The sequence below is a fragment of the Acanthochromis polyacanthus genome, chromosome 18 (assembly GCF_021347895.1).
Source record: "Acanthochromis polyacanthus isolate Apoly-LR-REF ecotype Palm Island chromosome 18, KAUST_Apoly_ChrSc, whole genome shotgun sequence".
NCBI classification, from domain to species: Eukaryota; Metazoa; Chordata; class Actinopteri; family Pomacentridae; genus Acanthochromis; species Acanthochromis polyacanthus.
The window spans coordinates 9,707,451-9,735,043 of record NC_067130.1 but is presented as its reverse complement, the minus strand read 5'-3'; the positions used below and the strand labels follow the sequence as shown (position 1 = coordinate 9,735,043).

General features: G+C 39.4%; 1 protein-coding gene across 7 annotated transcripts in view; it reads right to left on the bottom strand.

Annotated features, from left to right (window-relative positions):
* Window positions 1-438: 438 nt before the first annotated feature.
* The window catches only part of znf618 (zinc finger protein 618), a 42,135-nt gene continuing 14,980 nt past the window's right edge, over window positions 439-27,593 (bottom strand). The window contains exons 2-15 of one of the 7 annotated variants that reach the window (XM_022211996.2): window positions 26,277-26,598; window positions 24,837-24,914; window positions 24,473-24,517; window positions 17,603-17,692; window positions 16,925-17,005; window positions 15,086-15,175; window positions 14,598-14,687; window positions 14,293-14,382; window positions 11,085-11,162; window positions 9,984-10,028; window positions 9,167-9,244; window positions 7,337-7,501; window positions 5,793-6,892; window positions 439-5,500 (exon numbers count right to left, since the gene is read on the bottom strand). In XM_022211996.2, the coding sequence (XP_022067688.1) occupies window positions 4,952-5,500; window positions 5,793-6,892; window positions 7,337-7,501; window positions 9,167-9,244; window positions 9,984-10,028; window positions 11,085-11,162; window positions 14,293-14,382; window positions 14,598-14,687; window positions 15,086-15,175; window positions 16,925-17,005; window positions 17,603-17,692; window positions 24,473-24,517; window positions 24,837-24,914; window positions 26,277-26,571 (2,874 nt within the window). In that variant the 5' untranslated portion in view covers window positions 26,572-26,598 and the 3' untranslated portion in view covers window positions 439-4,951. The remainder of the gene's footprint in view (window positions 5,501-5,792; window positions 6,893-7,336; window positions 7,502-9,166; window positions 9,245-9,983; window positions 10,029-11,084; window positions 11,163-14,292; window positions 14,383-14,597; window positions 14,688-15,085; window positions 15,176-16,924; window positions 17,006-17,602; window positions 17,693-24,472; window positions 24,518-24,836; window positions 24,915-26,276; window positions 26,599-27,593) is intronic. The other 6 variants (XM_022211997.2, XM_022212000.2, XM_022211999.2 and 3 more) reach the window with 6 other exon arrangements.

Here is a 27,593-nt window from a genome sequence, read left to right as displayed (position 1 = left end):
ACCCTTGCACGCACTTCTAAAGCAAGCCTCTGTATATTCACTCCCCATGTGAGCCTTCAGTCGCTCTTTTCTTATATAAGGCCTCTCACCCCCACCTCCACCTCCACCCTTCCCTCTCTCTTCTCTTTCTCTACATGTGTTTGAGGCCCACCGTTTCTTCCTCCCCCTCTTCAGACACCGTGAAAAGCTCATTTCTCTCTGGGTGGGAGTCCTCGTTCGTACTCAAAATAAGCAACATTTTAACAGGAATTAAGGCCAAATATCTTCTAAAGCTTTCTAGACATTTCACTAAATCTCTACTTTTCAGGGCAGCAGTGAAGCTTTCTCAAATGCTTGAATACACGCTTCAACAAGGGGGTTAAAAACAAAACCATATAGATTAAAATCATTTCATTCGGCATCCTCCCTGTCCCACATCTCTAACTGCATACACACCGGTTTGACAGATTTGGAGTTTATTCACACATAACATACTACAGTGGGTAATGTATTCAAGAAACATTGAACAGCGCTGTCATATATGACACAGGAGAAACGGAGAGAAAAAAAAAAGACAGAACCCTTTCTTTGCCATTATATAAAAATAGTGTTGCTACAAAAGTATAAATTAGGTTTACTAATAAGACAACTCAGATCTGAATCAGGAATCTGCTGCCAAAGTGCGATAAAAAGACAAAATGAATAGAATCAAACAGATTTCTTTTTTTGCATTTTAGCAGAGTATAAAAAGGAAGAAATGCCTGTAAAGTAGGATGAAAGCAACACTAATTTCTTAACCTGAATTGATAATACAGACTAGAATCCATAGTTGAACAGAACAGATCTCCATGTTAGCATTCTTAGACCACATTTCACAACTGAACTTTTTTTATTATCTGAATAAGTTAAAATCCTGAAACAAAATAAAACTTACAGCTGATTTCAGTTTTCTAGTAACAGTATCTAAGTTGAGTTTTCTATTATATCAAAACCTTTTTGAAATGCTACTGTAGAAAAAAGAGGTATAATGTTATTGGTGCTCCCTACGTTATCTCTGAAATGAAGGTGCCCCCTTGTGGCATAAAAACAGCAGTTCTCTTGTATTTACATAATACATCCTCTGAAAATGGATGATGTCAACCCACAAACACCAACCCATGATCAGCACAGCTACTCCCACCTTGAAAGGTTCAAATTCAGTCCGGGTTTGCTTGTCTGACTCTTAATGAGTGTCTTTAAGTAACATCAACTCAGAGCCAATATGATTAATTTCCATCTGATGAGAAACACTGGCTTATAACATTATATATCAGTACTCTTATTAAAAGCATGCATATCTTAGATATAATTCTTATTTAATCAACAAAAAGAATGCTATTTCTAAGTAAAATTAAGTTGACATCATTACGTCAACAATGGCATTTTGTCCCAGAGCATATCCTATTGAAAATACTTATTTAAAAAATGTAAGAAAGAATCCCTTCATCAGTTCAGTCGAGGATCACCGGTAAAACCCACAAACCAATGTACAGTATTTTGACTATTTCTTGGACCAATCTTAAATTTGTGTGTGAATATCTGATTTTCAATCTTTAAATTACAACACTACTTTCCGAGTACTGAGGTAACACATTGGATTGGTACTTAGAAAATTAAATTTAAATACAATTTACAGCAATTTTCTTTTATTACCAAAATATATTAAAAAGAAAGAAAAAAAAAACAAATATTTTAAGAAACCATCAGGGAGAGAAGAGCATTTATGAAACACTAAATCAAAGCTTGGAGGTAAGGAGAGCTACAGTTCATCAAAAAGCGTCTTGTGTCGTCGTGAAACAATTTGCGACGCAGAGCTTTTGACCTGTAATTGTCGTAATTTCGGTGTTTTATACCTTTAATGCCACTTCATCAAAAGCTGACAAATGTTGTTGTGTAACTGAAACACACGTGTGCGTTTTATCGGACGAAAAGATTCGAGTTTCAGTAAGACTATAATCCGATATTTGGCTTTGCACTCACACTCATAACGTTCACCCAGATGCCCTTAAAGTTCTTGTTTACCGACTTGCCAGCATTATTTTTCACAAACTATTGATTACAGTCACTTTAACTGATTAAACTGTCATGATTCTGACAGCGTTGATTCTCCATTTTTCTATTGAAAACTTTAACGTTAAACAGAGGTGATTACATGGAAACAGATGCTTAAATGTATTCACCATATAGGCTTCAGTTGAAATGATTAAGGAAATATTCACAGGGAAAAAGAATATTATTCCGTACCTTAAGTTGTATCTAAAGCTGGGCAACATGACAAAAAAAAAATGATTTTACCGTTGATATTATGATTCTCAGTGTCACTGTAATGAAGCCTGTAGGTGAAAGAAACCCCAAAACACAAGAAGTGAGCAGTCAAATCACTGAACTGCACTGCACGACAACTATTAGAACCCAAATCCAAATGAGAGTCTCATATCACAGTATCAGTATCGACCCCAATAAAGATCTTTCATGTGATTTCTAAACTACATCATTCATCATTTCAGTAAAAGTTTATACAGTGGATACCTGTGTTTCGGTGTGCTATCGCTAAAATAATTATTGACCTGTTTTATGAACCGAGAGCATACACGCTCAGTTAATTCAACCTTTTTATACCTTGTGACAACATAAATAAAGCACTTGTCAAATACCACATTTGTGCAGGATTTAAAAAGTCCTCATTTGAACACTAGAGGACACTGTTTCCAACCTTTGAGTCTACAGGAGTGAGGGGGGAAAAAAAACAAAACTACAAGCTTTAGAAAAGATGGTCAAAAGAAGGCCATTGAACAGCAATATAAAGGCATGATGTTCGCTCTGACTTTAGGGTTTAAGGTGATCGCATGAGAGAGACTTAAGGCCCAAAAACAGAGATAACAAACTAGTACTTGACGAATTAGTACCAGAGGCAACAAACAAATTTTACAGTATAGCTTCCATTCATCCAAGTCATTTTAGGAGGTATTAGCTCAAGTAAATGTATACTAGAATCCATAAAAAAATAAATAACTTGACTTCATGAGTATGCATGTGTTGACTTTAGTGAATGCACTGGCTGAATTTGTTTTTTTGTTTTTTTGTGCTGTAAAAAATAAACCCTCAGTGTTTCCTTTCCTCGTTTGTTGCAAATGGCACTAACTGTATTTGGGGTGGAACGTTTCACAAAAGTCACGGTTCAGTACATACCTCGGCATTGAGGTCACAGTTTGGTTTCTTTTACGGTACAGTGAGGAAAAGTGGCGGTGCCTGCTTGGATGTGCTCATTCCTGAGAAAATCCCATTGATTTCACAAACATAAAATAATTTACGGTTAATAACTGTAGAAGTGTCATGAGAACAGTCAGATAAAGTTGGAAACTATGCCCTGTGTTAAAGCTTATTGCCTTAAAAATGGAAAAGTTGTCGCTCACATGAGGAAGACAATGTTTATATTAGAATGACAAACGTAGAAAGAATAATAAATAAGGTAATAACTTTCCTATGAGAAAATTCTCGATTTGAGCTTCGATAACAAATACACACACACACGATGATTTTTGCAGTTATGAATTAAGATCTTGCTTACGAGCTTAGCAAGCCGTTGGTTAATACTGCTGTTAGTCTGAGGTTAATACACAGGGAAAATATCCTGTGTACAAATGTACAGATGCAAGTTGTATTCGACTGCAAGAGTCTGATGTGGAATTCCTGAATTATCAGCACTAGAAACTGTCATTAAGTGAGTGAAAATGACCTTATTGTGTTTTTACTAAGTTCAGTTGTACTGTAACAGATAAAAGGATGACATAAAGAATATTTATCCAACACGTTATTTAATTCCTTGAGGGTGCAACTCAGCTGCAACATAAGGCTGAATAAAATCAATAGCAACTGGCCACTAATGTGATGCTCAACTTTGTACAACTGTCAATAAAACACAACCAGAAGATTAATTGAATTGAAGCTGAACGTCGTAATTTAAGCTCTTGTGTGTAAGTCTAGGAGTTCGACTCGTGTATCTAGCAGCGTTAGACCTGGAGTTGGTTCTAGGAAAAAAACAGATGACTTACCTTTACAATTTGTACAGCAAACGAAAAGGAAAGCATCATTTTACGTTCGATTAGTCACTGTTTTTTTACCCTTTTGAGTGAAAAAATACGCATCCAGTGCACGTAAATCCTCCACAGCTACATTTTGAGGCAACCGTCAAATTAGCTGCAGTAATTTAGTTCTCAGCTATCTGCCTATCGCTCGTGGCTGAATATGTCGAAAAATATAGTTTTCAGTGATTAGAAATCATAAACCTAGTGCACTTAGTTGTCAGAGGAGTAATGGCAGTGAAGATTCATCACTTGATTTTCCTTTTTTGTCATATACCAATGAAAATAAAAATTCCACGACATACTGTATTATGCAACAATATTTTGCTGCTACATCACTCTTTGACAACTTTAATAATCTGGTGGGGTTGTTTTCAGAGGTCTATGACAGTAGCTTCAAGCAATGAATGCTGACTTAACCTGAAAATGTTGCCATCCAGTGAGAATAACAGCATTATAGCCTTGTAGCAGTTTAGTTATTAGGCTGGAGTAATTCAAATCACTGGCTGTGACAAGACCAAACTCATCCTGCTTATGTGTGCATCCCAAACCGAGGGCAGCGTACCAAACGGGACAATCTTTTGAGTTACCGTTCCACCCCTACATTTTGTCCACAGTACTTTACAACAGTCCTTTCTCCATACAAAATATGTAATAAGCCGCATTGTTTTATGGGTGTTTGCAACCTTTACAATGTTTTTTTTCTGTAAATATCTGTCTTGAGAGGTTTTCAATGTCCATACACATTTATGTTTACAGTTGGTCTACATCTACAGTATATAAATAATAGTCTTGAGTCATTGGTTGGAGGTGAAGGTTTGGTTGTTTAGGGTTGGTTGGGTTTTTCCTCCCTAGCCCATGTTAGAGCGAAGGAAAATGAGTTTGTTCATCTCCTCAGCAGTAACCTGCTGCCTCCTCTTCATGGCCAGGCTCTGCTCGCACACAGTCACACACTCGCTGCGTATGCCCACAGCAGGCACCGCAAGGAGCCACAGTGCCAGGCGAGCCAGCCTGGGGAACTTCTCACCCACTGTTGAGCTCCAGTACTGGAAGAGATCAGGTGTACCTTGGAGAAGAGGCTCAGCCAGATACTGAAAAATCTCTTGTCTAACTTGGCTTTGACTCTCATCTTTACCAGACACTGAGCAGGATGAGGAGGATCCCCTTGAGGGGCCGCCATTGTTTCCACTTCCCTCTATACGGCTTATTTTAGGGGTGGGTGGGCCGTCAGTGTCTCGATCTTCACCACCTGAACCACCACCACCAGTCATACCTCCATCCCTGGTGTCAGCAGCCATTTCACATGCACGAGAGATGATGTCCTCGTGCTGGTAGGCCGGCACTGAGCGCAGCTTCAGCTGTGGGTCCAGGATCATGGCTACCTGGTGAGCTCGTTCAACCTGCAGACAAGAGAAAAAAATTTTGCTGATTGTCAGTCTTACTCATTTAAACTCAGCTTACATCAAGGATTTCTTTCTACATGCATCAACTGCCTGATAGGATGTGAAATTTGACTACTGAAATGTGCTATATATAACAAAAAAAAAAAGACCTGACACTGTATCTGTACTGGCTTTGGAACATTTCAATAATACACACCTCTGATCTCTTAAAAAAATAAGAGGAATCTTAACACTTTTACACCAAAGTAGCTATTGAAGAAGCTAAATGTAAGCATTACTGTTTCAATACCTTGAAGTTTTCCTTAAGCGCTTCTAGGAAATAGTGGCAGAGTTTGCTAGCTGTGCCGGTTCCAGCCTCTCCAGCTTTAGATGTAAAAAACTTCTCCAAACGTAGGTAGACAGGCAGCACCTGCTGTAAGGTTGGCCTCCTCTGGCTGCTCAGCTCCAGAGCTGCCAGGCGCAGAGGTGACAGCAAACAAGCCAGCGTGCCCAGCAGATGCTTATTGAGACCCTGGAGGAGGGGAGCTGTGGATTTGCTGCGACCATAAGCTTCGCAAATGTGTTCAAAGTGGGCATGGACCTGCAGAAGAGCTTCAGCCATACGATCCCAGCAAGGAGGGGTGGGGCACTGTGCAGGGCTGCCCTGAGTACCTTCCTCGGTTGTGCTTGTGGATGTGTTGGTGGACTGTTCCTCACGAAGACCCAGCGTGGTCGAGGAGGCGATATCTCTGCATGTGGAGAGAAGCTCGGCTAACTCGTGAAGCCCTCGAGCCTGGAGGCTGCGTTTCCCAAGAACGGCCTGAACGACGGCACCGAGTGAACAACCGGCGCATCGCAAACATATCCTGCCCCGGCCACCACCTCCCAGTGGAGACCCTGCAAATCCTGCGCCCCAAACCCTGGGCTCTGAGACGTACACGGTGCGAATGTCTGACATCACAAACTCAGACAGCACATTCTGCACCCAGTGGTGAACCTGGTCGGGCCCTTCCCTCAGCTCGGCCTCCCGGACACCGAGCACATAGCGCTTCAGTCTTGACCCCTCCACCTGATAGGCTGTCAGAACAAAGCAGGCGTCCGGGCCAGACGTCTGGGAGTGGCAGGTGACAGCGATGCCAAGAGATGCGTTGGAGCCGAGAGCACACGTGACCTTGACTTTGACTTGGTTGTACATGCGGGGCAGCTGGCGCAGTGCCAAGGCACTCATGTTGCCAAGAGCATCACGGGTGGAGTAGGCACCATGACGAGCACCTGTATCCACGAGGGTCTGTGCCAACTTCAGGAAGTCCTTGCTGTTGAGCACATTTAGCATGCTCAGATCTGAACACATTACCCGTAATAGACGCTCAGCCACCTGCTGTCGCTCCTTCTCAGGTAGCCCATTATTCTCTGCCAGGACAGACAGCAGATGGATGGATAGGAAGGCAGAACAAAGCATAAGAAAGATAATTAGTGTTAATGCTTTTTTTATTTGATATACTGGCAGAAAACACAGGATATCTTTAAAAGGAAACGGAAATACAGAATCACAGAAACATGGTATAAAACCGTCCACTAATAAGGGAACAAATTTGATTTATTTTACAGAGTGGAGTATCCTTAAACTTAAGGAGAGTTTAGATGTAATTCTTGACATAAAATCCTTAAAATGCAACAGAAAACAACTTACAGGTCAAAATGTATAAGAATTTATTTTTGACTTTTACAGTAGCGCTATCGACAGGAAATGCATGGTGAGGAAGCATCAACAAAAGCTAGCCTGATGGAATCAAACTAAGAATGTAATTTATGGTACGCATCCTAGCCACCTCATGATGAAGCTGCAATACTTACGGCTGAGAGTATGGTTTCTCTGGGAGATGCTTTGAGGCTGGATTTGTAGTTTAACTGAGGAATGGGCCTGGGCCTGAGCCTGAGAACCTCTCCACAGCTGCTCCTGAGGACCCGAGGCTGAAGAGGTTTTGGGAGAGTCCCCTTTGGTGTGGTTCTCATTATCAGCTGAGGGGAGAGAGATGGAAGATCAGGCAGAGTGGCCAGAAGTGTTTGGTCTTAATGGAGAAAGTTAATCTTAGGCGTTTCCACTGGAGGAAAATGTCAGGAACAAAACCATGACACAAAATTAAACAAAATAACTGGCAGCAAAAGAGATGATAAAAATACCTTACTTTGCCTCCCTGAGTCTATATTTATCAAATTGTGCCTTTCAAAACCACTTGTGCAAGTTTAGAAAAGAATATCAATTGAATTATTTCCCTGGTCTGTTCTCACATAAGATCAGCTACCAATCTTGTGTTGTAATTCATTTACCAAAGTCAGTCTAAAAATCTAATAGTAACATGAAAAAAATAAAGAGATTGATTACTTTGTTTCATTTTTGAAGCCTGAATAACAGTATTTCAATGACTCCTCAAATGAAAAATGCATAATTAGAACTGCATGCACGGATAGGCAACATGATGCACACATAAGAGGGTAACCACTTAAATCATCAAATAAAATACCAAACAATTGGAAGTTATGGCTTCTTCATAGATCTGCATTTGCTTGTATTGGCAAGTCTAAATAATGACTAATTGCTAAATACACTCAACAAAAATATAAACGCAACACTTTTGTTTTTGCTCCCATTTTTTATGAGATGAACTCAAAGATCTAAAACTTTTTCCACATACACAATATCACCATTTCTCTCAAATATTGTTCACAAATCTGTCTAAATCTGTGATAGTGAGCACTTCTCCTTTGCTGAGATAATCCATCCCACCTCACAGGTGTGCCATATCAAGATGCTGATTAGACACCATGATTAGTGCACAGGTGTGCCTTAGACTGCCCACAATAAAAGGACACTCTGACATGTGCAGTTTTGTTTTATCGGGCATCTACTCCTCTTCAATGGCTGTGAGAAGTTGCTGGATATTAGCGGGAACTGGTCCACGCTGTCGTATACGCCGATCCAGAGCATCCCAAACATGCTCAATGGGTGACATGTCCGGTGAGTATGCTGGCCATGCAAGAACTGGGACGTTTTCAGCTTCCAAGAATTGTGCACCTTTCAGAGTGTCCTTTTATTGTGGGCAGTCTAAGGCACACCTGTGCACTAATCACGGTGTCTAATCAGCATCTTGATATGGCACACCTGTGAGGTGGGATGGATTATCTCAGGAAAGAACTATCACAGACTTGTGAACATTTGAGAGAAATGGTGATATTGTGTGTGTGTGGAAAAAGTTCTAGATCTTTGAGTTCATCTCATAAAAAATGGGAGCAAAAACAAAAGTGTTGCATTTATAATTTTGTGGAGTGTAGTTGCAGTTGCTTAATATTATCATGAATAATTTTCTGAATAAAACTATAAAACAACATATATATACATGGTTACATGATTGATGCACTTTATCTTTTGCAACAAGATAAAAATTATTTCAGCAGCCTCAGATCCAGATCTGCAACAACCCTCATTAAGATAATAATTTCCTGTAACTCTACATACAAATGTTGTGAACAACAACTGAATGTTAACACCTCAATAAACAAGTAAGGATTATGTGTAGTCATTGAGACTTTAACATGCATTGCAGCCACTGAGGGTGTGTTCACATTCTGCTTTTTTTTGTTTTTCCCCTGTCGAGCTTATCATGCATTTGTCGTCGTGGAACTCACCAGCGTGGGACTGCATGTGCTCCAGCAGGTTGTTGTAGAACTGGAACTGGATGCCACAGGCACCACAAGTGTAGGGTTCTAAAAAATCACAAGGCCCAGAAGAGCGTTGACTCTTTGTCAGAGGCAAATAAATGAAAATACTGTGCATCTGTCCACCTAGCCACTATTATCCCTGATCTGTGCCAAATGCAGCGGCTCTGAAAGTCAGTCCAAGATGTCATTGACTCGGTGATTTTTACAGCTTACAGGAACTCAATTTGCAGAAGCACTCTGTAATATAATTCTGAAAGGGGTTTTGGGCTACTTTTACAATAATGGCAATGACTTATAAAAGCTTCTCAGGGGGTTTAGGGCACTGACTGTAATGCAATCACAAATGTAACCAGTCCTGACCAGAGACAATCACACATGCCAACTTCCTCTTATATCTCATATCTTTATACAACATCCTAGCTATTAAAAGCAAAAAGACATCCTTAGCTCTTTAAATTTCCAGTAGTCTTTGTCCATCAAAAGAAAACCCTATAACGGTATGAGCCAGCTAATGCTTCGTTGTCAATCATTACACACTCATATCTGAACACAATACAAAGACTAATGTTTACCATCTTGTTTAACCATTTCCTAGTGATAATGAAGATAAATGAAGCAAATATATATATAATCACAATGGAGTACAGATAAAGTGTTTACACCAAACAATGAAAGGCCACAGAAATTAAATGATACCAGAAAAAAAAAAAGTGAAATGAAAGGAGGCAGCAAGTTTTTTTTGTTTTTTTTTGGTATTTGACAGGAAGGGATGGGTGGGACTTACTCTGTGTTGTAGAGAATGTGCTGGCCACCAGAGGGCTCGGAGTTCCTGTTGACGAGAGCACAGGGAGGAATTTAACACTCCAAACACTGTGGGCCATGATGTACCACTTCTTGTCCCTTTTTTATTCAATTAGTGCATTAGTAGTCTTTCATTTTTATACAGGTGCAAGCATAATGTTCAATCAAAGAGCAAGCAGGAACACAAAACACCAGACAACTAAACATTTTATTGAGAACAAGCTGCAAGTACAATCTAATAAACCTTGAAAATGCTGTCAAGGCTTCATCTGGAATGTCACAGGGGCTCAAAAAGACTGCTATAAATAAAATGCTTTGACATTATTGTGGCTGATGCCTTCATAGACAGCTTTATCTTAAAGCCCCTGAAATATGTTTCAATTATTATACATTACTCCACAAAATTAACTGAAACACTGTTTAATCAGTAATCGCTAATATTTTTTAATGGTTTAGCACTCTTCTTATCCACATCATCAGGACAGTGTGGTTTGATCAGACTTGAGACATAATCTAATGAACCATATGGTGGAAACTGTGATAAATCCTAGTAGGTGATGTCATATATTTCTGTGCACCATTTTGCAGCTCAGCCCAGCACACTATAAACCACGGAGCGATGCAGACAAAACAGCACCGAACGTAAACTCTGACAAACAACTGAGACTTCAGTAACAAGGCATTTAACGACAAGCTTCTTTTTGATTCACTGCAGTGATGTATAGCAGCTGCTACAAGAGCCAAAGGTGATTCAACGTGATATTTAACAAGGTCTCCATTTTCATGGTGTGAGCGAGGAGTAGAATAATAATAATAGAGCTCTTGGACTTGAGTTTTATATAGTAACAATTGATGCAAGGTAGGTCACACAAGCCTCTTTACATCCACCACTCCTCCTCCATCTCAATTTTCAGCCCTGGCATGAGTTGCAAAACACTGTCTGCAGAAATGCTGCTTCTATCTATGCTGACATTCACATACACCTGCTTTTAGCACAACTGAAAATAATGCTCCCCGTTTGAGCAGAAATAATACATTTCCACACAAATACACACATCCATATAACAAGTGGCTCAGTGCTCACCACTTGAGTTCTGCGAACTGTTTGTGTCAACCAGACTAGACTGAATCGCACTTTCGAGTTTCCGCCTGAATGGGCTGTCTGTAAGTGAAAACACAGGAGAAACAATGAGTGACAAGCCGGTGGTGGATAATGTGGATAATATTTTTAAGTCGAGCTACGAAGCCACACAACAGTTCAGATAAAGCAGAGTTAATGACATGCAATTTACACTTAATTTTAGTTTGCAGCATGCAAATCAATCATGCTAACAGCCTCGAAAAAGGATCCAAATGTTCATATTACATTTAAATATGGGTTTAATTCCTCCTCTTCATTCCATCTTTTTGACCCACTTCTAAGATGCGAGTGTGTGCCATGCTTTAAATAGTTCTTTATGGCGGAGTGCTTCTTAGCAGAAAGATTTGGGAGGGGGTCGTGAACCACAAAATGTGGTAGCAGTGGGGAGAAAAAGATTCTTAACATCAATTTCCGTACTAGAACATTTGTAATTAGTTGGTATGTGCATTTAGTTTAAGAAAGTATCTGACCAGCTCTTTTTGAACAAGACTAAGACCTGCTCCTCTATATGTAATTTCAATGTTTTGACAATTTCATGTGTTTAGTTTCTTGATGCAATTAAAGAAAAATCCTATGTAGAAAAACAATAAACGTCACATGACTTAAATTGTGCAGTTAATCAGATGTTAACAGCCTCTATTACATTTGGTACAAATACAGCAGCAACATTACCCAAAACCTTACAATCTCTTAAGGTTCTCCTGTATCTGTTTGACACTGGCTCAATAAAACCCTTCAGCCACAGTGAAGTACGCTTGAATGCATTTCTACCACACCCTCACAGCAGGTCTGTGATATTACTGTGCCGGTCTCTGCCCTCAAATCCAGCTATGCCAATACCATGGTAAACCGACTGGCTGCACTACTGCGGTCACGTGGGCAACAAGAGACACTGACATTTTGAAACGACATTATTCAGCAGTCCAGGCAGCAGCTGTTTGGTTTCTGTCCAGAGTGTTGTTTTCCCATTTTTTCAGCATCAATTTCTGCACAGTTTTGACAGCAGTTATTACCAACAATAGTATAATTTGTTATGTTGACACCAAAAGCTAGTTGTAATGCAATCAGGTTCCGCATCACCAGAGAAACACATTTAGTGATGTCCACAAATGAGCCACATCTTCACCAACCCTGCATAATGTGCTGCTGGTCCTTTGTGAGGAGCCAAGATAGTGACGACGAACCATGGACCTGAAGTTGCCCTGGGGTATCTGGCATTGCTATATTAGCAACTCTGTTTTGAGTGTTAAGTTGTGACCCAGACACCTTGTCCATGGGTTGTCCCTCCTCAGATTGTCGTCAGCAGGTACTAACTACTGCAGATGGAAGCACAATGGAAGAACTGCTTCTCCCACACCAAACATCTTAACTATGAGAACTGATTTGCCTTCAAGTACAGTCTAATGTATCACCAACTTTGACATGCTTTGTTGGTGGCGATCAGCATTATTTGTTTATCTGTGAGTGGTGCTAATGTTTTGGCTAATCTGTGCATACGAGCTTTAAAATATCACGCGTAGTTCTGAGTAAAAGGTAAACTAAAATATGGACAGAACTGATATCCAGGCGCAGGATACAGACATACTATGAGAAGGTATTTGTCCCTTCTCAATTTTTTATTTCTTTTGGCATGTGTTTCCCACTTTAATGTTTAAGATCATCAAACAAATGTAAAAATCAGACAAAGATAACCCAAGTAAACACAAAATGCAGTTTTTAAATGATGATTTTATTTATTAAGGGGAAAAAAACACTTCAAAGCTACCTGGTGCGAAAAACTAAGTGCTCCCGAAACCTAAATCAAGCATTTTCTATAACTGGCAATGAGCCTTTCACATCTTTCTGGAGATATTTTGGCCCACTCTTCTGTGCAGAACTGTTTTCATTCAGCAACACTGGAGGGTTTTCGAGCGTGAACGGCCTTTTTAAGGTCATGCCACAGCATTTCAATCGGATTCAAGTACGGATTTTGACTAGGCCACTCCAAAACCTTCATTTTACTTTTTTTCAAGCCATTCAGAAGACGACTTGTTGGTGTGTTTGGGATCGCTATTCTGCTGCAGAACCCAAGTGCGCTTCAGTTTGAGGTCATGAACTGATGGCCAAAGACTGTCCCTCAGGATTTTCTGGTAGAGAGCAGAATTCATGGTTCCATCAATCACAGCAAGTCGTCCAGGTCCTGAAGCAGCAAAGCAGCTGCAGACCATCAAACTACCACCACCATGTTTGACTGTAGGTATGATGTTCTTTTTCTGAAATGCTGTTACTTTTATATCAAATGTAACAAGACACACACCTTCCAAAAGTTCAACTTTTGTCTCATCAGTCAATGGAATATTCTCCCAGAAGTCTTGGGGATCATTCCGTAACTGAGGCAAAGGAGGCCTGCAGTTCTTTAGATGTTTTCTTGTGTTCCTTTGTGACCTCCTGGATGAGTCGTCACTGTGCTCTTGGGATCACTTTGGTCAGCCGGCCACTCCTGGGAAGGTTCATCACTGTTCCATGTTTTCTCCATTTGTGGACAAGGGTTCTCACCGTGCTTCGTTGAAGTCCTAAAGCTGTAAAAATGGTTTTGTAACCCTTTCTGGACTGACAGATGTCGATCACTTTATTCTCATCTGTTCTTGAATGTCTTTGGATCGCGACATTTTGTTGCAGCTTTATAGATCTTTTGGCCGACTTCATTTTGTCAGACAGGTTCTATTTAAGAGATTTCTTTACTGAGCAGGTCTGAAGGTAATCAAGTTTGGGTGTGGTCAATGAAACTGAACTCGCTTTCCAAAAAAAAAATGTGATTAGCCACAGTTAATTGAGGATTTAATTTTTTCCAATTACTCGCATAGGGCCAGACAGGTTTGGACAGCTTTTTTTTCATTTTTTAAACATTAAATCATCATTGAAAAAATGCATTTTGTCTTTACTTTGGTTATCTTTGTCTAATATTTAAATCTGTTTGATGGTCTTAAACATATAAGTGGGGGAAATATTAAAAAAAAAAAAAAAAAAAAAGAATATGAGAAGTGGGCAAATACTTTTACACAGCACTGTACATACACCACCCGTCTATGGCACGATTGTTGGTGTGCATTTGGTTCATGGGCTTATGAGGTATGCAGGTCAAGAAAATGTAGGAGAATAAAGTTATGCTTACTTTTTATCTTAGCAGTTTGGCTGTGGCCAAATTTACTCATATCCAGACCGCCACATTCCTGTACCCGTGATGCCTTCAAATCAAATGTGCCTGTATCAAAAAATAAATAATTCACTCTGAGTCAAGTGTATACATTGCGAAGTTTGAAAACAAAATGCATGACGCTGGTACATGGTCCCCACACATGTTTTTAATAACTGCATATGCAAACAAACAGAATGGCTAAAACAGGACTTCATTATTATTCTGAATATTAAAAGTTTCAAATGCAGAGTAAATTAAATACAATAAATAAACAGACTCACCCATCGGTGTGTGAAGAGCAACGTGCTCCTGGTACGGGTTGAAATACTTGTACTGCTTCCCACAGAACTCACAAACATAGCTCCCAGTTTCTGGAGACAAGAAAACACACAAACGCACCTTTGTTTTCATCAAAATCGGTATTGGTACTAAAGCGAGAATCATGTCAGTTAAGATCAATTTTGTGGCTTTAGTTGTCTTCAGTTAAAAAAGGAGGGATAGAATAATTTTGTTAATCGTGTCTTACATCACAAAGGAGAAGCAGAAAACAAGAGGTCCAAACAGAATGGAGAAAAGGAAGGAGCTGTTGATTCTGATTGTATTGTGTTTTCCCATCTGACAAAGACCATCTTAATGTTTACATTTAGCTGGAACTCAAAAGTAGAGAACATAGAAACACAGGGAGTCTCTCTGCATAGTGCGCTGAGGTTCACACTATCCCCCCAATCAGTAGGAGTCATTAGTGCAGTGACAAGTGCAGGCTTCCCACCTGCGAACACTGCCAATTGTGTTTGAAGGGACACGTGCTGCCGTTGGTTGAACCCGCGGTCTCTGTGGAGGAGGGCGAGTGCTTTTTTCCCTGCGAAAGAGGACTTTTGGACTCATGTTCTGAAACCTTTCCAGTGTGGAGTTAACTCAAATGCTTAGTGTTATCTTTCTAACATGGATCATCACCGTGACATAAGACCTTAAATTACAAACTGTGTTCAATACATTGAACTGGACAGAGGTGGATTTAAGCTGCAAGGTTGTAATGGGAATTTCAGTGCCCGATAAATAGTATGTCACAACTTAGATTTATAATATGCTCTTCTAAACAAAACAAAAAAATCTTTAAATGCAACATAAAACAAATTATATACAAAATCTTGGCATACAGCATCAAAATTACCCCAATTTTTTTCAGTGTAACACAACAAGCAGCTGCAAAATGGAGCTACTACATAGTGAATTTTGGAGTCTTGCTCTCCTTTTTCCTAGGTCTTCATTTTGGTTTTACAATCACAATTTGTAGACATTTTCTAGAATTGAGACAACAAACTTTAAACCAGGGGTATAACGGTACATGCAGCCATCCCAAACAGGTCGATATCCGGCTGTTCAGGATGACACTTCCTCAGTTCGGTAAGCCATGTCATCCAAACAGTTACAGTCAGAAGTCTGCTTTTGTGTAGGTACATGTGGAATGTTTTGGCTGTTCAGTATTAGTCTATCAGCCATAACATGGTTCTTGGGTAATCTTTAAAGCTGGTTGGACACAGTGCATAAGTTATTGGTCTTCCTACATGGCCAGAACCTGCTCACACTCAATGGAAGCACAAAGGTTCCACACCCTTTTGTGCACTGACAATTCTAATAAAGTTTTTTCAAAGGGAACGCCGTGTCCTCAGCGTTTACCTTAAGAGTAACACAGCATTGTTTTGTGCCTTTCTTACACAGAAACTGATAACTGTTGAAAAGTTAATCAGGTACACCCTCTGTCAAAAGTTTTAGGACACTGTCTCATTCAAATAATCCTACAACTTTTGACAGGGGGTGTATTTCATCATATGGTTGTGATCAGGGCAGGCCTCTGATCATACATGTAAAGTTCCAGGCAGATTGGAGCATGTTCAGGGCATTTACACAGCATTTGAAATTTCATGGTGAAGCATCAAAATTCCAGAGGCCGCCACGGACACGCCCTTTGACTTTGGAAAAAGATTTTAATAACTTTGGATCATTAAGGCCTCCTGTATGTACTGGCTGAATTTGAGGTGAATTGGAGTTTCCCCTAGGAGGAGTTTGCTCTAGAAAAAAAAAAAAGAAAAATGGGCAAAATCTGACATTCAACGCAAAATAGCTCACTTCCTGTCGGGATTGGAATGTGGCTGTCACTGACTTTTTTGTTCAGCCTGATGTGCTGCATATGTGTACCAAATTTGGTGGATACACCCCCTGTCAAAAGTTGTAGGACAGGTTCTACTTTATTTCAATGAGAGTGTCCTAAAACTTTTGACAGAGGGTGTATGTGTTGTACTTGTCTTGATGGACATTTTTTATTTTATTATTGCATAACAAAGTGAGCAGGTCAGACTATTTTCTTATTGACAGCACGCCAGCATTTCAGTATCTTCACTGCTACAGTAACAATTGTAGCCAACTGGGCACTTTTAATGGTTTTAATTTTTTTTTTTTTTTTTAAATGACATAATGGTAATTTATGCTTTTTAAAACCCTGTACAAAAAATATCGAATTACGACAGCAGAACAGAGAGGCAGACAGAACCGTGAATTTAATGTACCATTACACCCCCACTTTAAACAAACTGAAGCACATTGGTCTTACTTGGTCCAATTTTCTGATAGGGTTCAATCGGCTCTTCCTCTTTAAGGCCATCCACAGGTAACACTACCTGTTCATAAGGATCTGAGAAAAGAAGTAGGAGACAGATCAAGATGACGGAGAAGAAGTCGGCAATTATCATCTATGACATTTGTCACATTTGCCATACAATGTAAGCCGAGCTCTTTGAGGTGCATCGAATTGTTTCCGGCATCAAGAATTAGAAATGTTTACCTACTGACTGCATTTCTTAAGTCACTGAATTTAAAGTGTTATTTTGGCTCATGTGGAGGCCTGTACGCTGCATGCTGCTTACGCTTTCTTTTCAGGGTGGATTTAAACAGTATCACAGAACATGCACTCAAGATGAAAATAAAGTAAAACATCATGTCCCTAAAGTCTCTTGACTAGCAGTTTAAACACTACAAGTACTAGCCTGTCTCAAAAGAACTTTACTTTAAACAGACTATGATTAGACACTACCAATTACGCCTGTATTTTGTAGTCTCTTAGTAAAAAGGCTCCAGTTTCTTTTCTTCCCCTCTTTAGCATTTTACTCAGATTTTGCTGCTGAGACCGGTGTGAAATGGGGAAGTTGACTGAATAGCTTTCAAGCTGCAGTCTTGGAGTTTCAAAGAAAAAATAAACTGCCATGCAAATTGTGCGAAAGCTCCTGCTTACCATCAACTGCATGCAGGTCACGGTGCTCCTGGAAGCAACTGTAGTATTTATACTTCTTGCCACAGATGTCACAGGAGTAACGGAAGCTACCTGCAGATAAACAGACAAAGAGAGCCCAACAGGGTTAGGATGTGACCAACATACAGACAACGGATATCACGGACAATTTGTATTTTGTGAACGACCGCACAGACCGGGTAAACTATAACCAAATGAAAACAAAATGCATATATGCAGAGTGTGTAGTTCAGAGAGCAGGAGAGCAGGGACAAGGCTTAAACTGAACCTTGGACATAGCAGGTACAGTGCATACAACTGAATCCCACCACAGTAGTTTAATAAGTTCTGAGCAAGACACACCATGCCAGCTCACCTATACCTCCCAGTTCATGTAATGGATTTTCTTGAAAAATTCATGTGAAAACTTTCTATTAAGTTCATGGGACCTTGCAAAATCCTAAAGCTCTACTCTGAATACTTTTTTTAAGCTATGAATTTTTGAAGTTTGGCCCTCGGAACTCAATTTCATCTCTTTCTGCGACTCCCTCCAAGGCTCAACAACCACTTATATTTCACTGGACTGAGTTGGAATTAGTATTGGACATCCACAAGACCCTTAGAATTATTTGCAACCAAACAGTTGCTTTTCAGTGTTTTAAAATAATCAAATTACCAACAATAATCATTTTTCAGAGCTGAAATATACACTTTTTAAGGTATTTAGACGGTATATTTTCCCAAATAATATTTAACTCCTTTGGGAAAGTGTTGATTGCAGATACATAAAAATTTGCTATTTTCAAAACATATTGGCTAATAGATTCATATAGCATCTTTAAATTTATTAATACCTTTCACTGGTTGCAATATTACAACAGTGGCATTATTTCTATGCTTGACACTTACACTGAGAGGCCACTTTACTAGACGCATGTGGGAAATCTAATGTAATCTAGTACGACAGCTCTGCCTTAAATTCTAATTTTGACCGAGAAGCACTTGAAAACCTTGAACCCGAAGGCATTCCTGTTGTTTTTCACACTTAATTTTGCAGTGCAGGTGCTGCACGGCGCCATAAAAAGAGTGACATTTCTGTTTTTAGTCTTTCTGCAACAGCAACAGGGATTAATGAACAAAAAATAAGTACACAGCAGAAGATTTGATTGCATGCTGACAGACAGACGAGGAGACTAAATGAGATTACACAGATTGCATTGGAGTCCCTGGGGGAAAGGTAGAAGAAAAGTTAATAATCAATTCATTATTTTTAAGACTAAAAATATGTTTATGCAAATTAAATTCCAGTACAAATTCTAAGTAGTATAGAGGAGAATGAGTTCTTGAAGTTCAAGAATTTATCTTGGAATGTATCTATTGTTAGAATCTTTTTTAACTGGAATATGGAGCAGAAATAGGACTCCAATCATGCCAACACCATTTCATTTGTGTAACTGTGCATTAATGATTCTCATTTACATGTTTAAAGTTGATTTAGCCTTTACAGACATTCCTTGTCAAGCCTATAAAGGGCTAACACAGTGAAAGGACATAAGGGATGTAGATTACTTGTTCTGCTCTTGCTAATTTTGTTGCAGCGAGAATCATTGTGCAGCCAGGTGGCTGTTGACAAGTAAGAACATCTGAAGTGTCTCTTGGCACGCTACAGTCAAATCCTGTCTGAAGGCAATCTGTTGCATAAACAGCATGGCACAGAGCAACTGTACGACAAAATCAATTTCCAACCACATTTCTCCAGTTGGTTCAGGTTTAGTCTTCTCGCCATAATAAGATGTCTGACTGATGTCGCCCCAGCAGAAGGCCCCTCACCACACACCCATGTGACAAATGTTTTATCATTTAGCAGCAGAGCGACAACTTCTAAATTTTCTCCAGTCTGCTCTCTAGGGGCACTCTGTTAATTCAATCAGCTGCATTCTTGGCTGAATTCCTGGGGCATTTCAAAGATGTAAATACGGTACGAAAGATTTCACAGCAGAATATTTTTTAAAAAAAACTGCTCTAGACTGAGAATGTACAGACTGAAAAAGTTGCTATCAACTCTGTTAAAGTTAAACTTTAGCAATACTTTGTAAACAAAGCAAATGGCTTTTCTAGAACCGTGGTAGAATCGTCTTCACTTCACACCAAACTGGCTGATGAAATGCATGCTTACCTGGCAAGAGGGAAATACAGCTACAACAGCACTTATTAGGGTGTCTGACTATAATTGCATTTATAAAACCTCAAGGCTGCAATACGATGCATATTCTATAATTTTTCTCACCAATTAACGTGATTAAAACCACTTTCCACAAATTAGCTGATTCCTGGCATTTGTCAGTGTAATTAAAGCTCAGTAACATCATTGCTCCAAGCACAGGTGAGGACACATTCAGAGTAAATCGATAAAAGTGTAACAACAGAGATAATTGGCTATGGATGCATGAACCTTGCAGGTTAGACTCCCTTTACTGTTAGGTTTGTGTGCACTAGCTTTCACACAGTCACAGACACAAACACTCCCTAAAAAGCAAGGACAGTAATTAGACAAGTCCAACCTAAGACTAGACTTTTACTTTATTTTCAAGTGACACTAGAGAAACAAGTCCAAGACACAACAACCTGGGTCATCCCAGGGGAAATGACCAGATATTCCTTGGGGGTGTTGCCGCACCATCTTCAAATTAGTCCTAAATTTGCATGCCATTAGATATTCACAAAAGTACTTTCTATGCAAAACTGTAGGCCTGTAGCTCAAATAGTTTCTGAGTTGTGGGGGTCTGAAATTTTCTGAATTTGGGCTATAAAAAGCCTCGCCAGCGTTTTTTGCATCTTTAAGTGGTTATGTCTCAGCCTCTAGACATACCAGAGAGCTGTGAGTTGGTAAACAAGGCCTCTGCATGTAGCTAGTGCCCCACAAACATCCCCAGGTGTTTCCCTACACTCTGCAGGCCATGGGGGCTTGCTAGAAATGCTAAAAATTAAGAAAAACCCCCTCACAAGTGGGGTTTGGGACCTTAAAAGTACTAGAAATACTGCACAGAAGTGTTCTAACACCTCTGGGTTCCATTTCACACAAACTTGTCTGCTAACTTAGCAAACTGGAGCTTTCTAGGTACCTCAGTTTGGAAAATATGAGCTCCCAAAGTTGGACGAGATTTTTAATTGGCTATTTTTGGTGGCAAAAATCTCAGTGTGGGACAGGTACCAGAGACCCAAAATTTGTCTACAAGACAGTTCCATCTGTCTTCCATCACTGTACAAAAAAGCAGCAGTGTTATATTTGTAGTTACTGAGATATTCTTACTCAAATGGCATGGGTGATGTCAAAATCGTTTTTTGCTTTTCAGTACTTTAAATTGGGATACAAGGGTAACACTTTAGTAGTCATTCCAATGGTAGCATTATGTATGTTTTGTTCTTTTTGAAATGTTAGTTGTTAAAGGTGACTACCTTCAAAAAGTGTAATGCCCTTTTTGTGTCACAAGGTCTAGTTTAGAGCCATACCCGTAGATATCATGGCATGTTGACACCCATTTGCAATGCATACATGTAATTATAACATACACATACAAATTTCATGTACTAACTTGAATTCAGGGAGCTCTGTAGTAGTTTATGGTTGATTAATTTAAAAATACAACAATAATGTTGAATTTTACAGTATCAGTGCAGTGGGATTAAACATGTTAAATTTAATTGTACAATGTCATGTTACAAGCAAAAGAACCTATACCTAAGTTATGTTAATCTGTTAGATAAGGTCTTATCTAATACATGTAGTTATGTAATTATAACATACACGTACATGTAATTTGTATGTGTATGTTATAATTACATGTATGCATTGCAAATGGGTGTCAACATGCCATGATATCTACAGGTATGGCTCTAAACTGGACCTTGTGACACAAAAAGGGCATTACACTTCTTTACACATATCAAAAAGAACAAAACATACATAATGCTACCATTGGAATGACTACTAATACTTGAATCCCAATCTAAAGTACTGAAAAGCAAAAAATGATTTTGACATTACCCATGCCATTTGAGTAAGAATATCTCAGTAAATACAAATATAACCCTGCTGCTTTTTGTACAGTGATAGAAGACAGATGGAACTGTCTTGTAGAAAAACTTGGGGTCTCTGGTACCTGTCCCACACTGAGATTTTTTAGGTCCCAAAACGCCACTCGCAAGCAGGTTTTTCTTAATTTTCAGCTTTTTTAGCAAGCCCCCCATGAGTGTAGGGAAACACCTGGGGATGTTTGTGGGGCACTAGCTACATGCAGAGGCCTTGTTTACCAACTCACAGCTCTCTGGTATGTCTAGAGGCTGAGAAATAACCACTTAAAGATGCAAAAAACGCTGGCGAGGCTTTTTATAGCCCAAATTCAGAAAATTTCAGACCCCCACAACTCAGAAACTATTTGAGCTACAGGCCTACAGTTTTGCATAGAAAGTACTTTTGTGACTATCTAATGGCATGCAAATTTAGGACTAATTTGAAAATGTTGTGGCAACCACCATCTGGTGAAACCACACAGAATGACCCACCCTTAACATCCATTGGGTCATATATATAGTAATTCAACTAATTAGATATAATGTCTTTCTTGTCGATTTTGATGGTTCACTATGAAAGATTCACATTCAAATGCCAATGGACAGTTTTTATTTTCAGTTTGTTCAGTTTCACCCAGTTTAACAAAACAAAAACACAAGGTCTATTTTGCACATGATGTCACAATCATACACTGCAATTTACTGGTAAAGTCTGTATTTTAACCCTTGGAACCCTAAGAAGTACCGTTTTTGGTTAGTTTCGTTTTGCCTCCGTCACATTTTTACTTAGATGTGTGAAATGACATGGATGGATGGATGGATGGATGGATGGATGGATGGATGGATGGATGGATGGATGGATGGATGGATGGATGGATGGATGGATGGATGGATGGATGGATGGATGGATGGATGGATGGATGGATTTTTATTCTCTGTGGGCTCATTCTTCACTGCAATATATGATACATGTGATATTCTGATAAATGGCAAAAAAGCATAAAAAATGACAGTTGAATTTATTTATCTACTTTTCAAATGTAAAAAAAAAAAAAAAAAAAACCTGGACTCAACATGTACAACAATTTTCAAGTGTCCACAGGTGTCACTAACACTGGTAAAAATTGTGGTTCTACATACTGTGAATACTTTACTGCTTAGATGTTTAGTTTGTTTTACTAAATGTACAAATTAATGTGAAAAGTTAAGGTATCCATTTCCCAACTGAAACAGATTTTTACCAATGATTTGTCTGTGATCTTTCTTCAAGTCTAAGCTGTATATAAACTGATTTAAACCCTTAAAAAAAATGCAACCGACTCACTCATTTGCACCACTCTGTTTATTTGCCAGAGGTGCCAAAAACATCAATGTAATAACTTAACTTTGGTATTTGATTATATAAATACATCCTGTCCAAACTTAACTTCCTGAATGGTGTTTTATTGTTTCCCTGGTACCTGAAGCATCACACTGCCACCAGCCCCTGCATTTTTATTTCTAACACAGAGCTGTTTTTAGTCTGAACGCCCACTTAATCAGAGCCATGTAAAGTTTGTTCAAGCCAAGCGCCCAAAATACTCTCAACTCCAAAAACTCCTCCACAACACTACTCCCTGTGTTGTCTTCTGCTTTTCAAAATTCTCCTATGCTAACATTGGTTCAAAGCAGGAGTATCAGTCAGCATGGATTAATTTTGTTCGAATTTTAAAATGCAGCCTTGGAATGACCCTGAGTAATTTGCTATGAATCTTGTGTAAGCAGGCTTAGAGTCAAGGTTACGATAATACCATACCTTGACTGTGCCGTCCTTTGCTTCAGGTTTAAACTTCTATTGATTACAGATATGTAAATTCTGTAAACTCTGTATTTAACAACATCAATCAGTCCCTCATCGACATCACCACTTTCTACCTTTATTTGGGGGCACTTAGACAGCTCACAGAAGCAAGTTATGCTTAAAAATATGCTTATAAATTGATATGCCAGTCATAATCAAGAATAAAGTCTAAGCATGTGGCATCAACCAAAAATGCTTTACAGCATGTTCTATCCTCTTAAGAATTTAATCTAATAGCGCTTTCATCGCCAAGCAGCCTCACTGGCCTACTTATTAACACTGTCACAGACCTTTGGGTTACACTGTGTTTGTATTCCTCATACAGCTTTAAAAAAAAAAAAAAACTCTTGTTCTGTCTGCATAAAGATGACTGCTCTTTCTTTTCTCTCTTCCATGTTGATAGTGCTGCCTTTAAGCGATGTGCACATCCACGTAATGATTGTCGAGAGCGCGTGTAGGAAGATTTATAAATAACTCAAGTACTACTCTGAGGAACGAGTATTTTTAGTCCTAATCAAACTTTCACCGTGACGGTAAGATGCCCGATAAACACCGGTCCTGGCGGCTGATATACACTGCCACTCAAAGAGTTATATCATATAATACCTGCAGGCCAGCATGTATTTTTATAGGCAGACTCCGGTCTATTGCAGTTAGATTAGAAGAGCTGGTGATGTCAGACAATGAGGGGCCAGTTTGCGACTTTGCTTCAGTTGAACCAATTACCTTCAAAACTAAACTGCACAAATTTTGTCAGCAAAATATTATTGTTATTACCCAAACATTGTGTCCAGACATGTTGTGTCACAATATTGAAGCAAAGACAGAGATGACCTCATCTAAACGATATCTAGTAAAAAGACATGTCTGCTAAATAAGCCAAGTCTGAAACAAACAGCTTGTGCTGGCATGCTAATAAAGTTGACTTTGTTTATCGGATAAGTGTGCAAACATGTACTTACTGTTGGGTGTCTGGGGCAGACCATCTGCGACCATGCTCTCTGATTCTATAGTCAAAAAAAAAAAAACAACAACAAAAGAAAAGAGAATTGAACTTCTGTGAATTAAAGCCAACATGTTCTCAAAGCTTCCAACCTGTGCTAAAACCTTCATCTTCCATGTTAAAATAATTCAGAAGGGCAATAAAACAACATTGATGAATTAAAAGCAAGTCCTCGCCAAGACAGGACATGCATGACTCATGTTGAGAAAGTGAATAATTTTAGGACCAGACTGTCAGGAGGAAAAACACAGCAGCCGGTTATTATTTGGCTTCTCACTAAGACCAAAGACATTTTTAGAAAACTATACAAATATATACTTTACCTCTGTGCGCCCTGACGTGCGTCTGAAAGCAGTTATAATACTTGTACTTCTTCCCGCACACCCCACAAACATACGAACCTGCAGGAAAATTCAAAACGGCATCATAAAAAGAAGAGCAATAGTATCACCAGGAATGCATAGGACATAAAATGTAAGGCAGTCTTCCATCCCATCTAATCTTCTTATTACTGCTGTGAAGATCTACTCACCATTAGCTTCTTAAATATTCTACAAACAAACCACAAGACATCAGCTAAAGTTGTCATAAAGCTGTCAACGTCACATTTTACAGTTTCACTCTCGTCTGAATTTGTGTCTGTGCTACACTTTTACTGAGATTTCACGCACTTCTTTCCTCGCTTCTGTGTAAAGGGGAGAAATTATTACAAAACTGATTAACTGCCATAGCCAAGACTGATACCAGGACCAATAAAAGATACGTTTAAATCGTTCAGTATCAGCCAGTTTCTGTTTTCCAACCATTTTTATTGTGTTTCAAGTATGTGAGCCATCATAAGCTGCAAGGTACAACCTGAGAGGACTATAAAGTTTTGATCAGATAGCTGTTAGCGGCAACATCTGCAATCAATTACCAGTTTATTAGCGAGAGCTAGCTGAGACTGACACAGTCGAGGTTTTAGAGAGGTGCTGGACGGTACATTTTAATTGTACTGGATAAATATGAGAGGAGCCTGTAATATTTGGTTCTTCTCTGTTATTTTAATAAGAATATACTAAATAATAGAAACATGATAACCTTCATTAAAGGCAGGATTTCTTCAAGAGCTGCTGCACTGCATTAGGTATAGCTAGGTGTTGCTAATAAAGTGACCACTGCAGCAATATGCACTACATACCTTTATACATGTGCACATACACCATACATTTTATAAGAGATTTCACTGAGGATTCTGTTAGTGTTAGAGTAATAAAAATAATCACTGCAATCATCTTACCACAGTTTCAGCAACAAAAGATATCCCAGCTCACACAAATTAAAAACAGAATACTTTCCCAATATGTTACAATCACTAGCCATGTGTACATCAGTGTCATTCACCCAGGTTTAGTGATATCTATCTGTAAGATTTCAGCTGCCACCTCAATACATGGAGGTGAAAGGAATTTCATTTGTGCTCACAGGATTGGAAAATTACATTTAAAAAAAAAACTCAACAGCAACTGCATGGTGCCAATAGTTTTCATGGGGGCCATTTCTTCTAAAGACAGAAGTTCAACCAAAAACTGTTCACAGTGTCGTCTGTGAATTCTTCTGAGGAACCAGAAACAACGTTTCTGAAAACTGCAACTAGCGCTGAATTATTTTAAAAAGTCGCATTTATGAGCTGCGCAGTCAGGAAGCGAGGTCAGGGTCAAAAGACACCAGACATGATTGCTGTCAGCAAACGCACGTTTATGTCCGTATGTACATTCACACACCTATGCATGAGTCTGTGCTCTTCGTTGGAGGAGGAGTACCAAGGGCAAACATACCCTCGGTCTGAGCTCTGCGGGATCCACCTCCACTTGCTCCTCCATCGCTTCCTCCAATGACAACACAGATCTCAGCAGGGTTGGCATCCCCGACTTTCCCGTTGCTCGTCTCCGAGATCCCAGGTTCTTTCTTTACAGTGACGGGTGGTGGACTAGGACCCACGGTTGTTGAGGCATCTGTGACTGCACTCCCGCCGTCTGCCTGCTCCTTCTCAGGATTGGGTGCCTCTTGTGCACTCATGACTCCACCTCCTCTGAGCCTGTGCTTCTGTATGAGGAACAGAAACAGAGAGACAAAGACTTTATTAATTGTGGCATGACTTGTAGGCCAGTATAGGGGACATAACCCTGTACTAAGCAGAAACGGCAACACGCTTCCCACTGAAGAAGAAAATCATGTCTGAATGTCAGTTTTTGGGTAGAGCGTACAAGAGTTACTTGTCCAAAATAAGCAGAAACCTGCATTCGACAAATACACAAGTCTAAAAAGGCCTGTAATGTGACAGCCACCTCTCTTTTCTAAATACAGTCAAGAGCTGCGAGAGCTCAAAGTGCATAGGAGACACTGCAGGTAATGTATCTGCGTCAGTGTCATTTTAACGACAGAAAACAAACCCAGACAATTTTATGTTAGCCATGAAGATCAGAGTAGCTCAACTCTTCATTTGTGACCTTTGATGGCATAAATTCCACAGCTTTGTGGAGCCCAAACGCTTTAATTTCAGAAATATCTAAATTACACAACTTGCTACTTCAGCACATGGCTATAAAAGGCCTTGTCAAGAGAATGTGCTCAAAATGCAACCAAGCAAAACAGAGTTATGCCAGGATGACTGATATTATGGAAAGAGAGAAAATTGGTCTTCTAATAATAGCGCACCAATACAGCAACAACAAGCCTTTTCATAGCCCAAATACACCTTTCTTTGGATATGACACATGACCAACAAGCCTCAGCAAACAGGCCCAAGAGCTGGATAACGCCGAGGCACGACACAGTTCAGTTCATAGCTTACCTTCACCTGTAACAAAATTAAAAAGCACTGTCAGCTACATCATCCTGGACACGCAACACTTACAAGGTCTGTAAGCTGAGTGTTTGTTCACTTTCCAGTCACCTTACTTCGCCTCTATATGAAAGAAACTTGAATATTCTATGAATTCTATAAATGTAAATTATGTGTCAAACTCCTTTCCAATTTTCAGTGCTTGCTATTTATTAAGTTTAATTTATATTTTTCTATTTTGAGGCATTGCCATTTC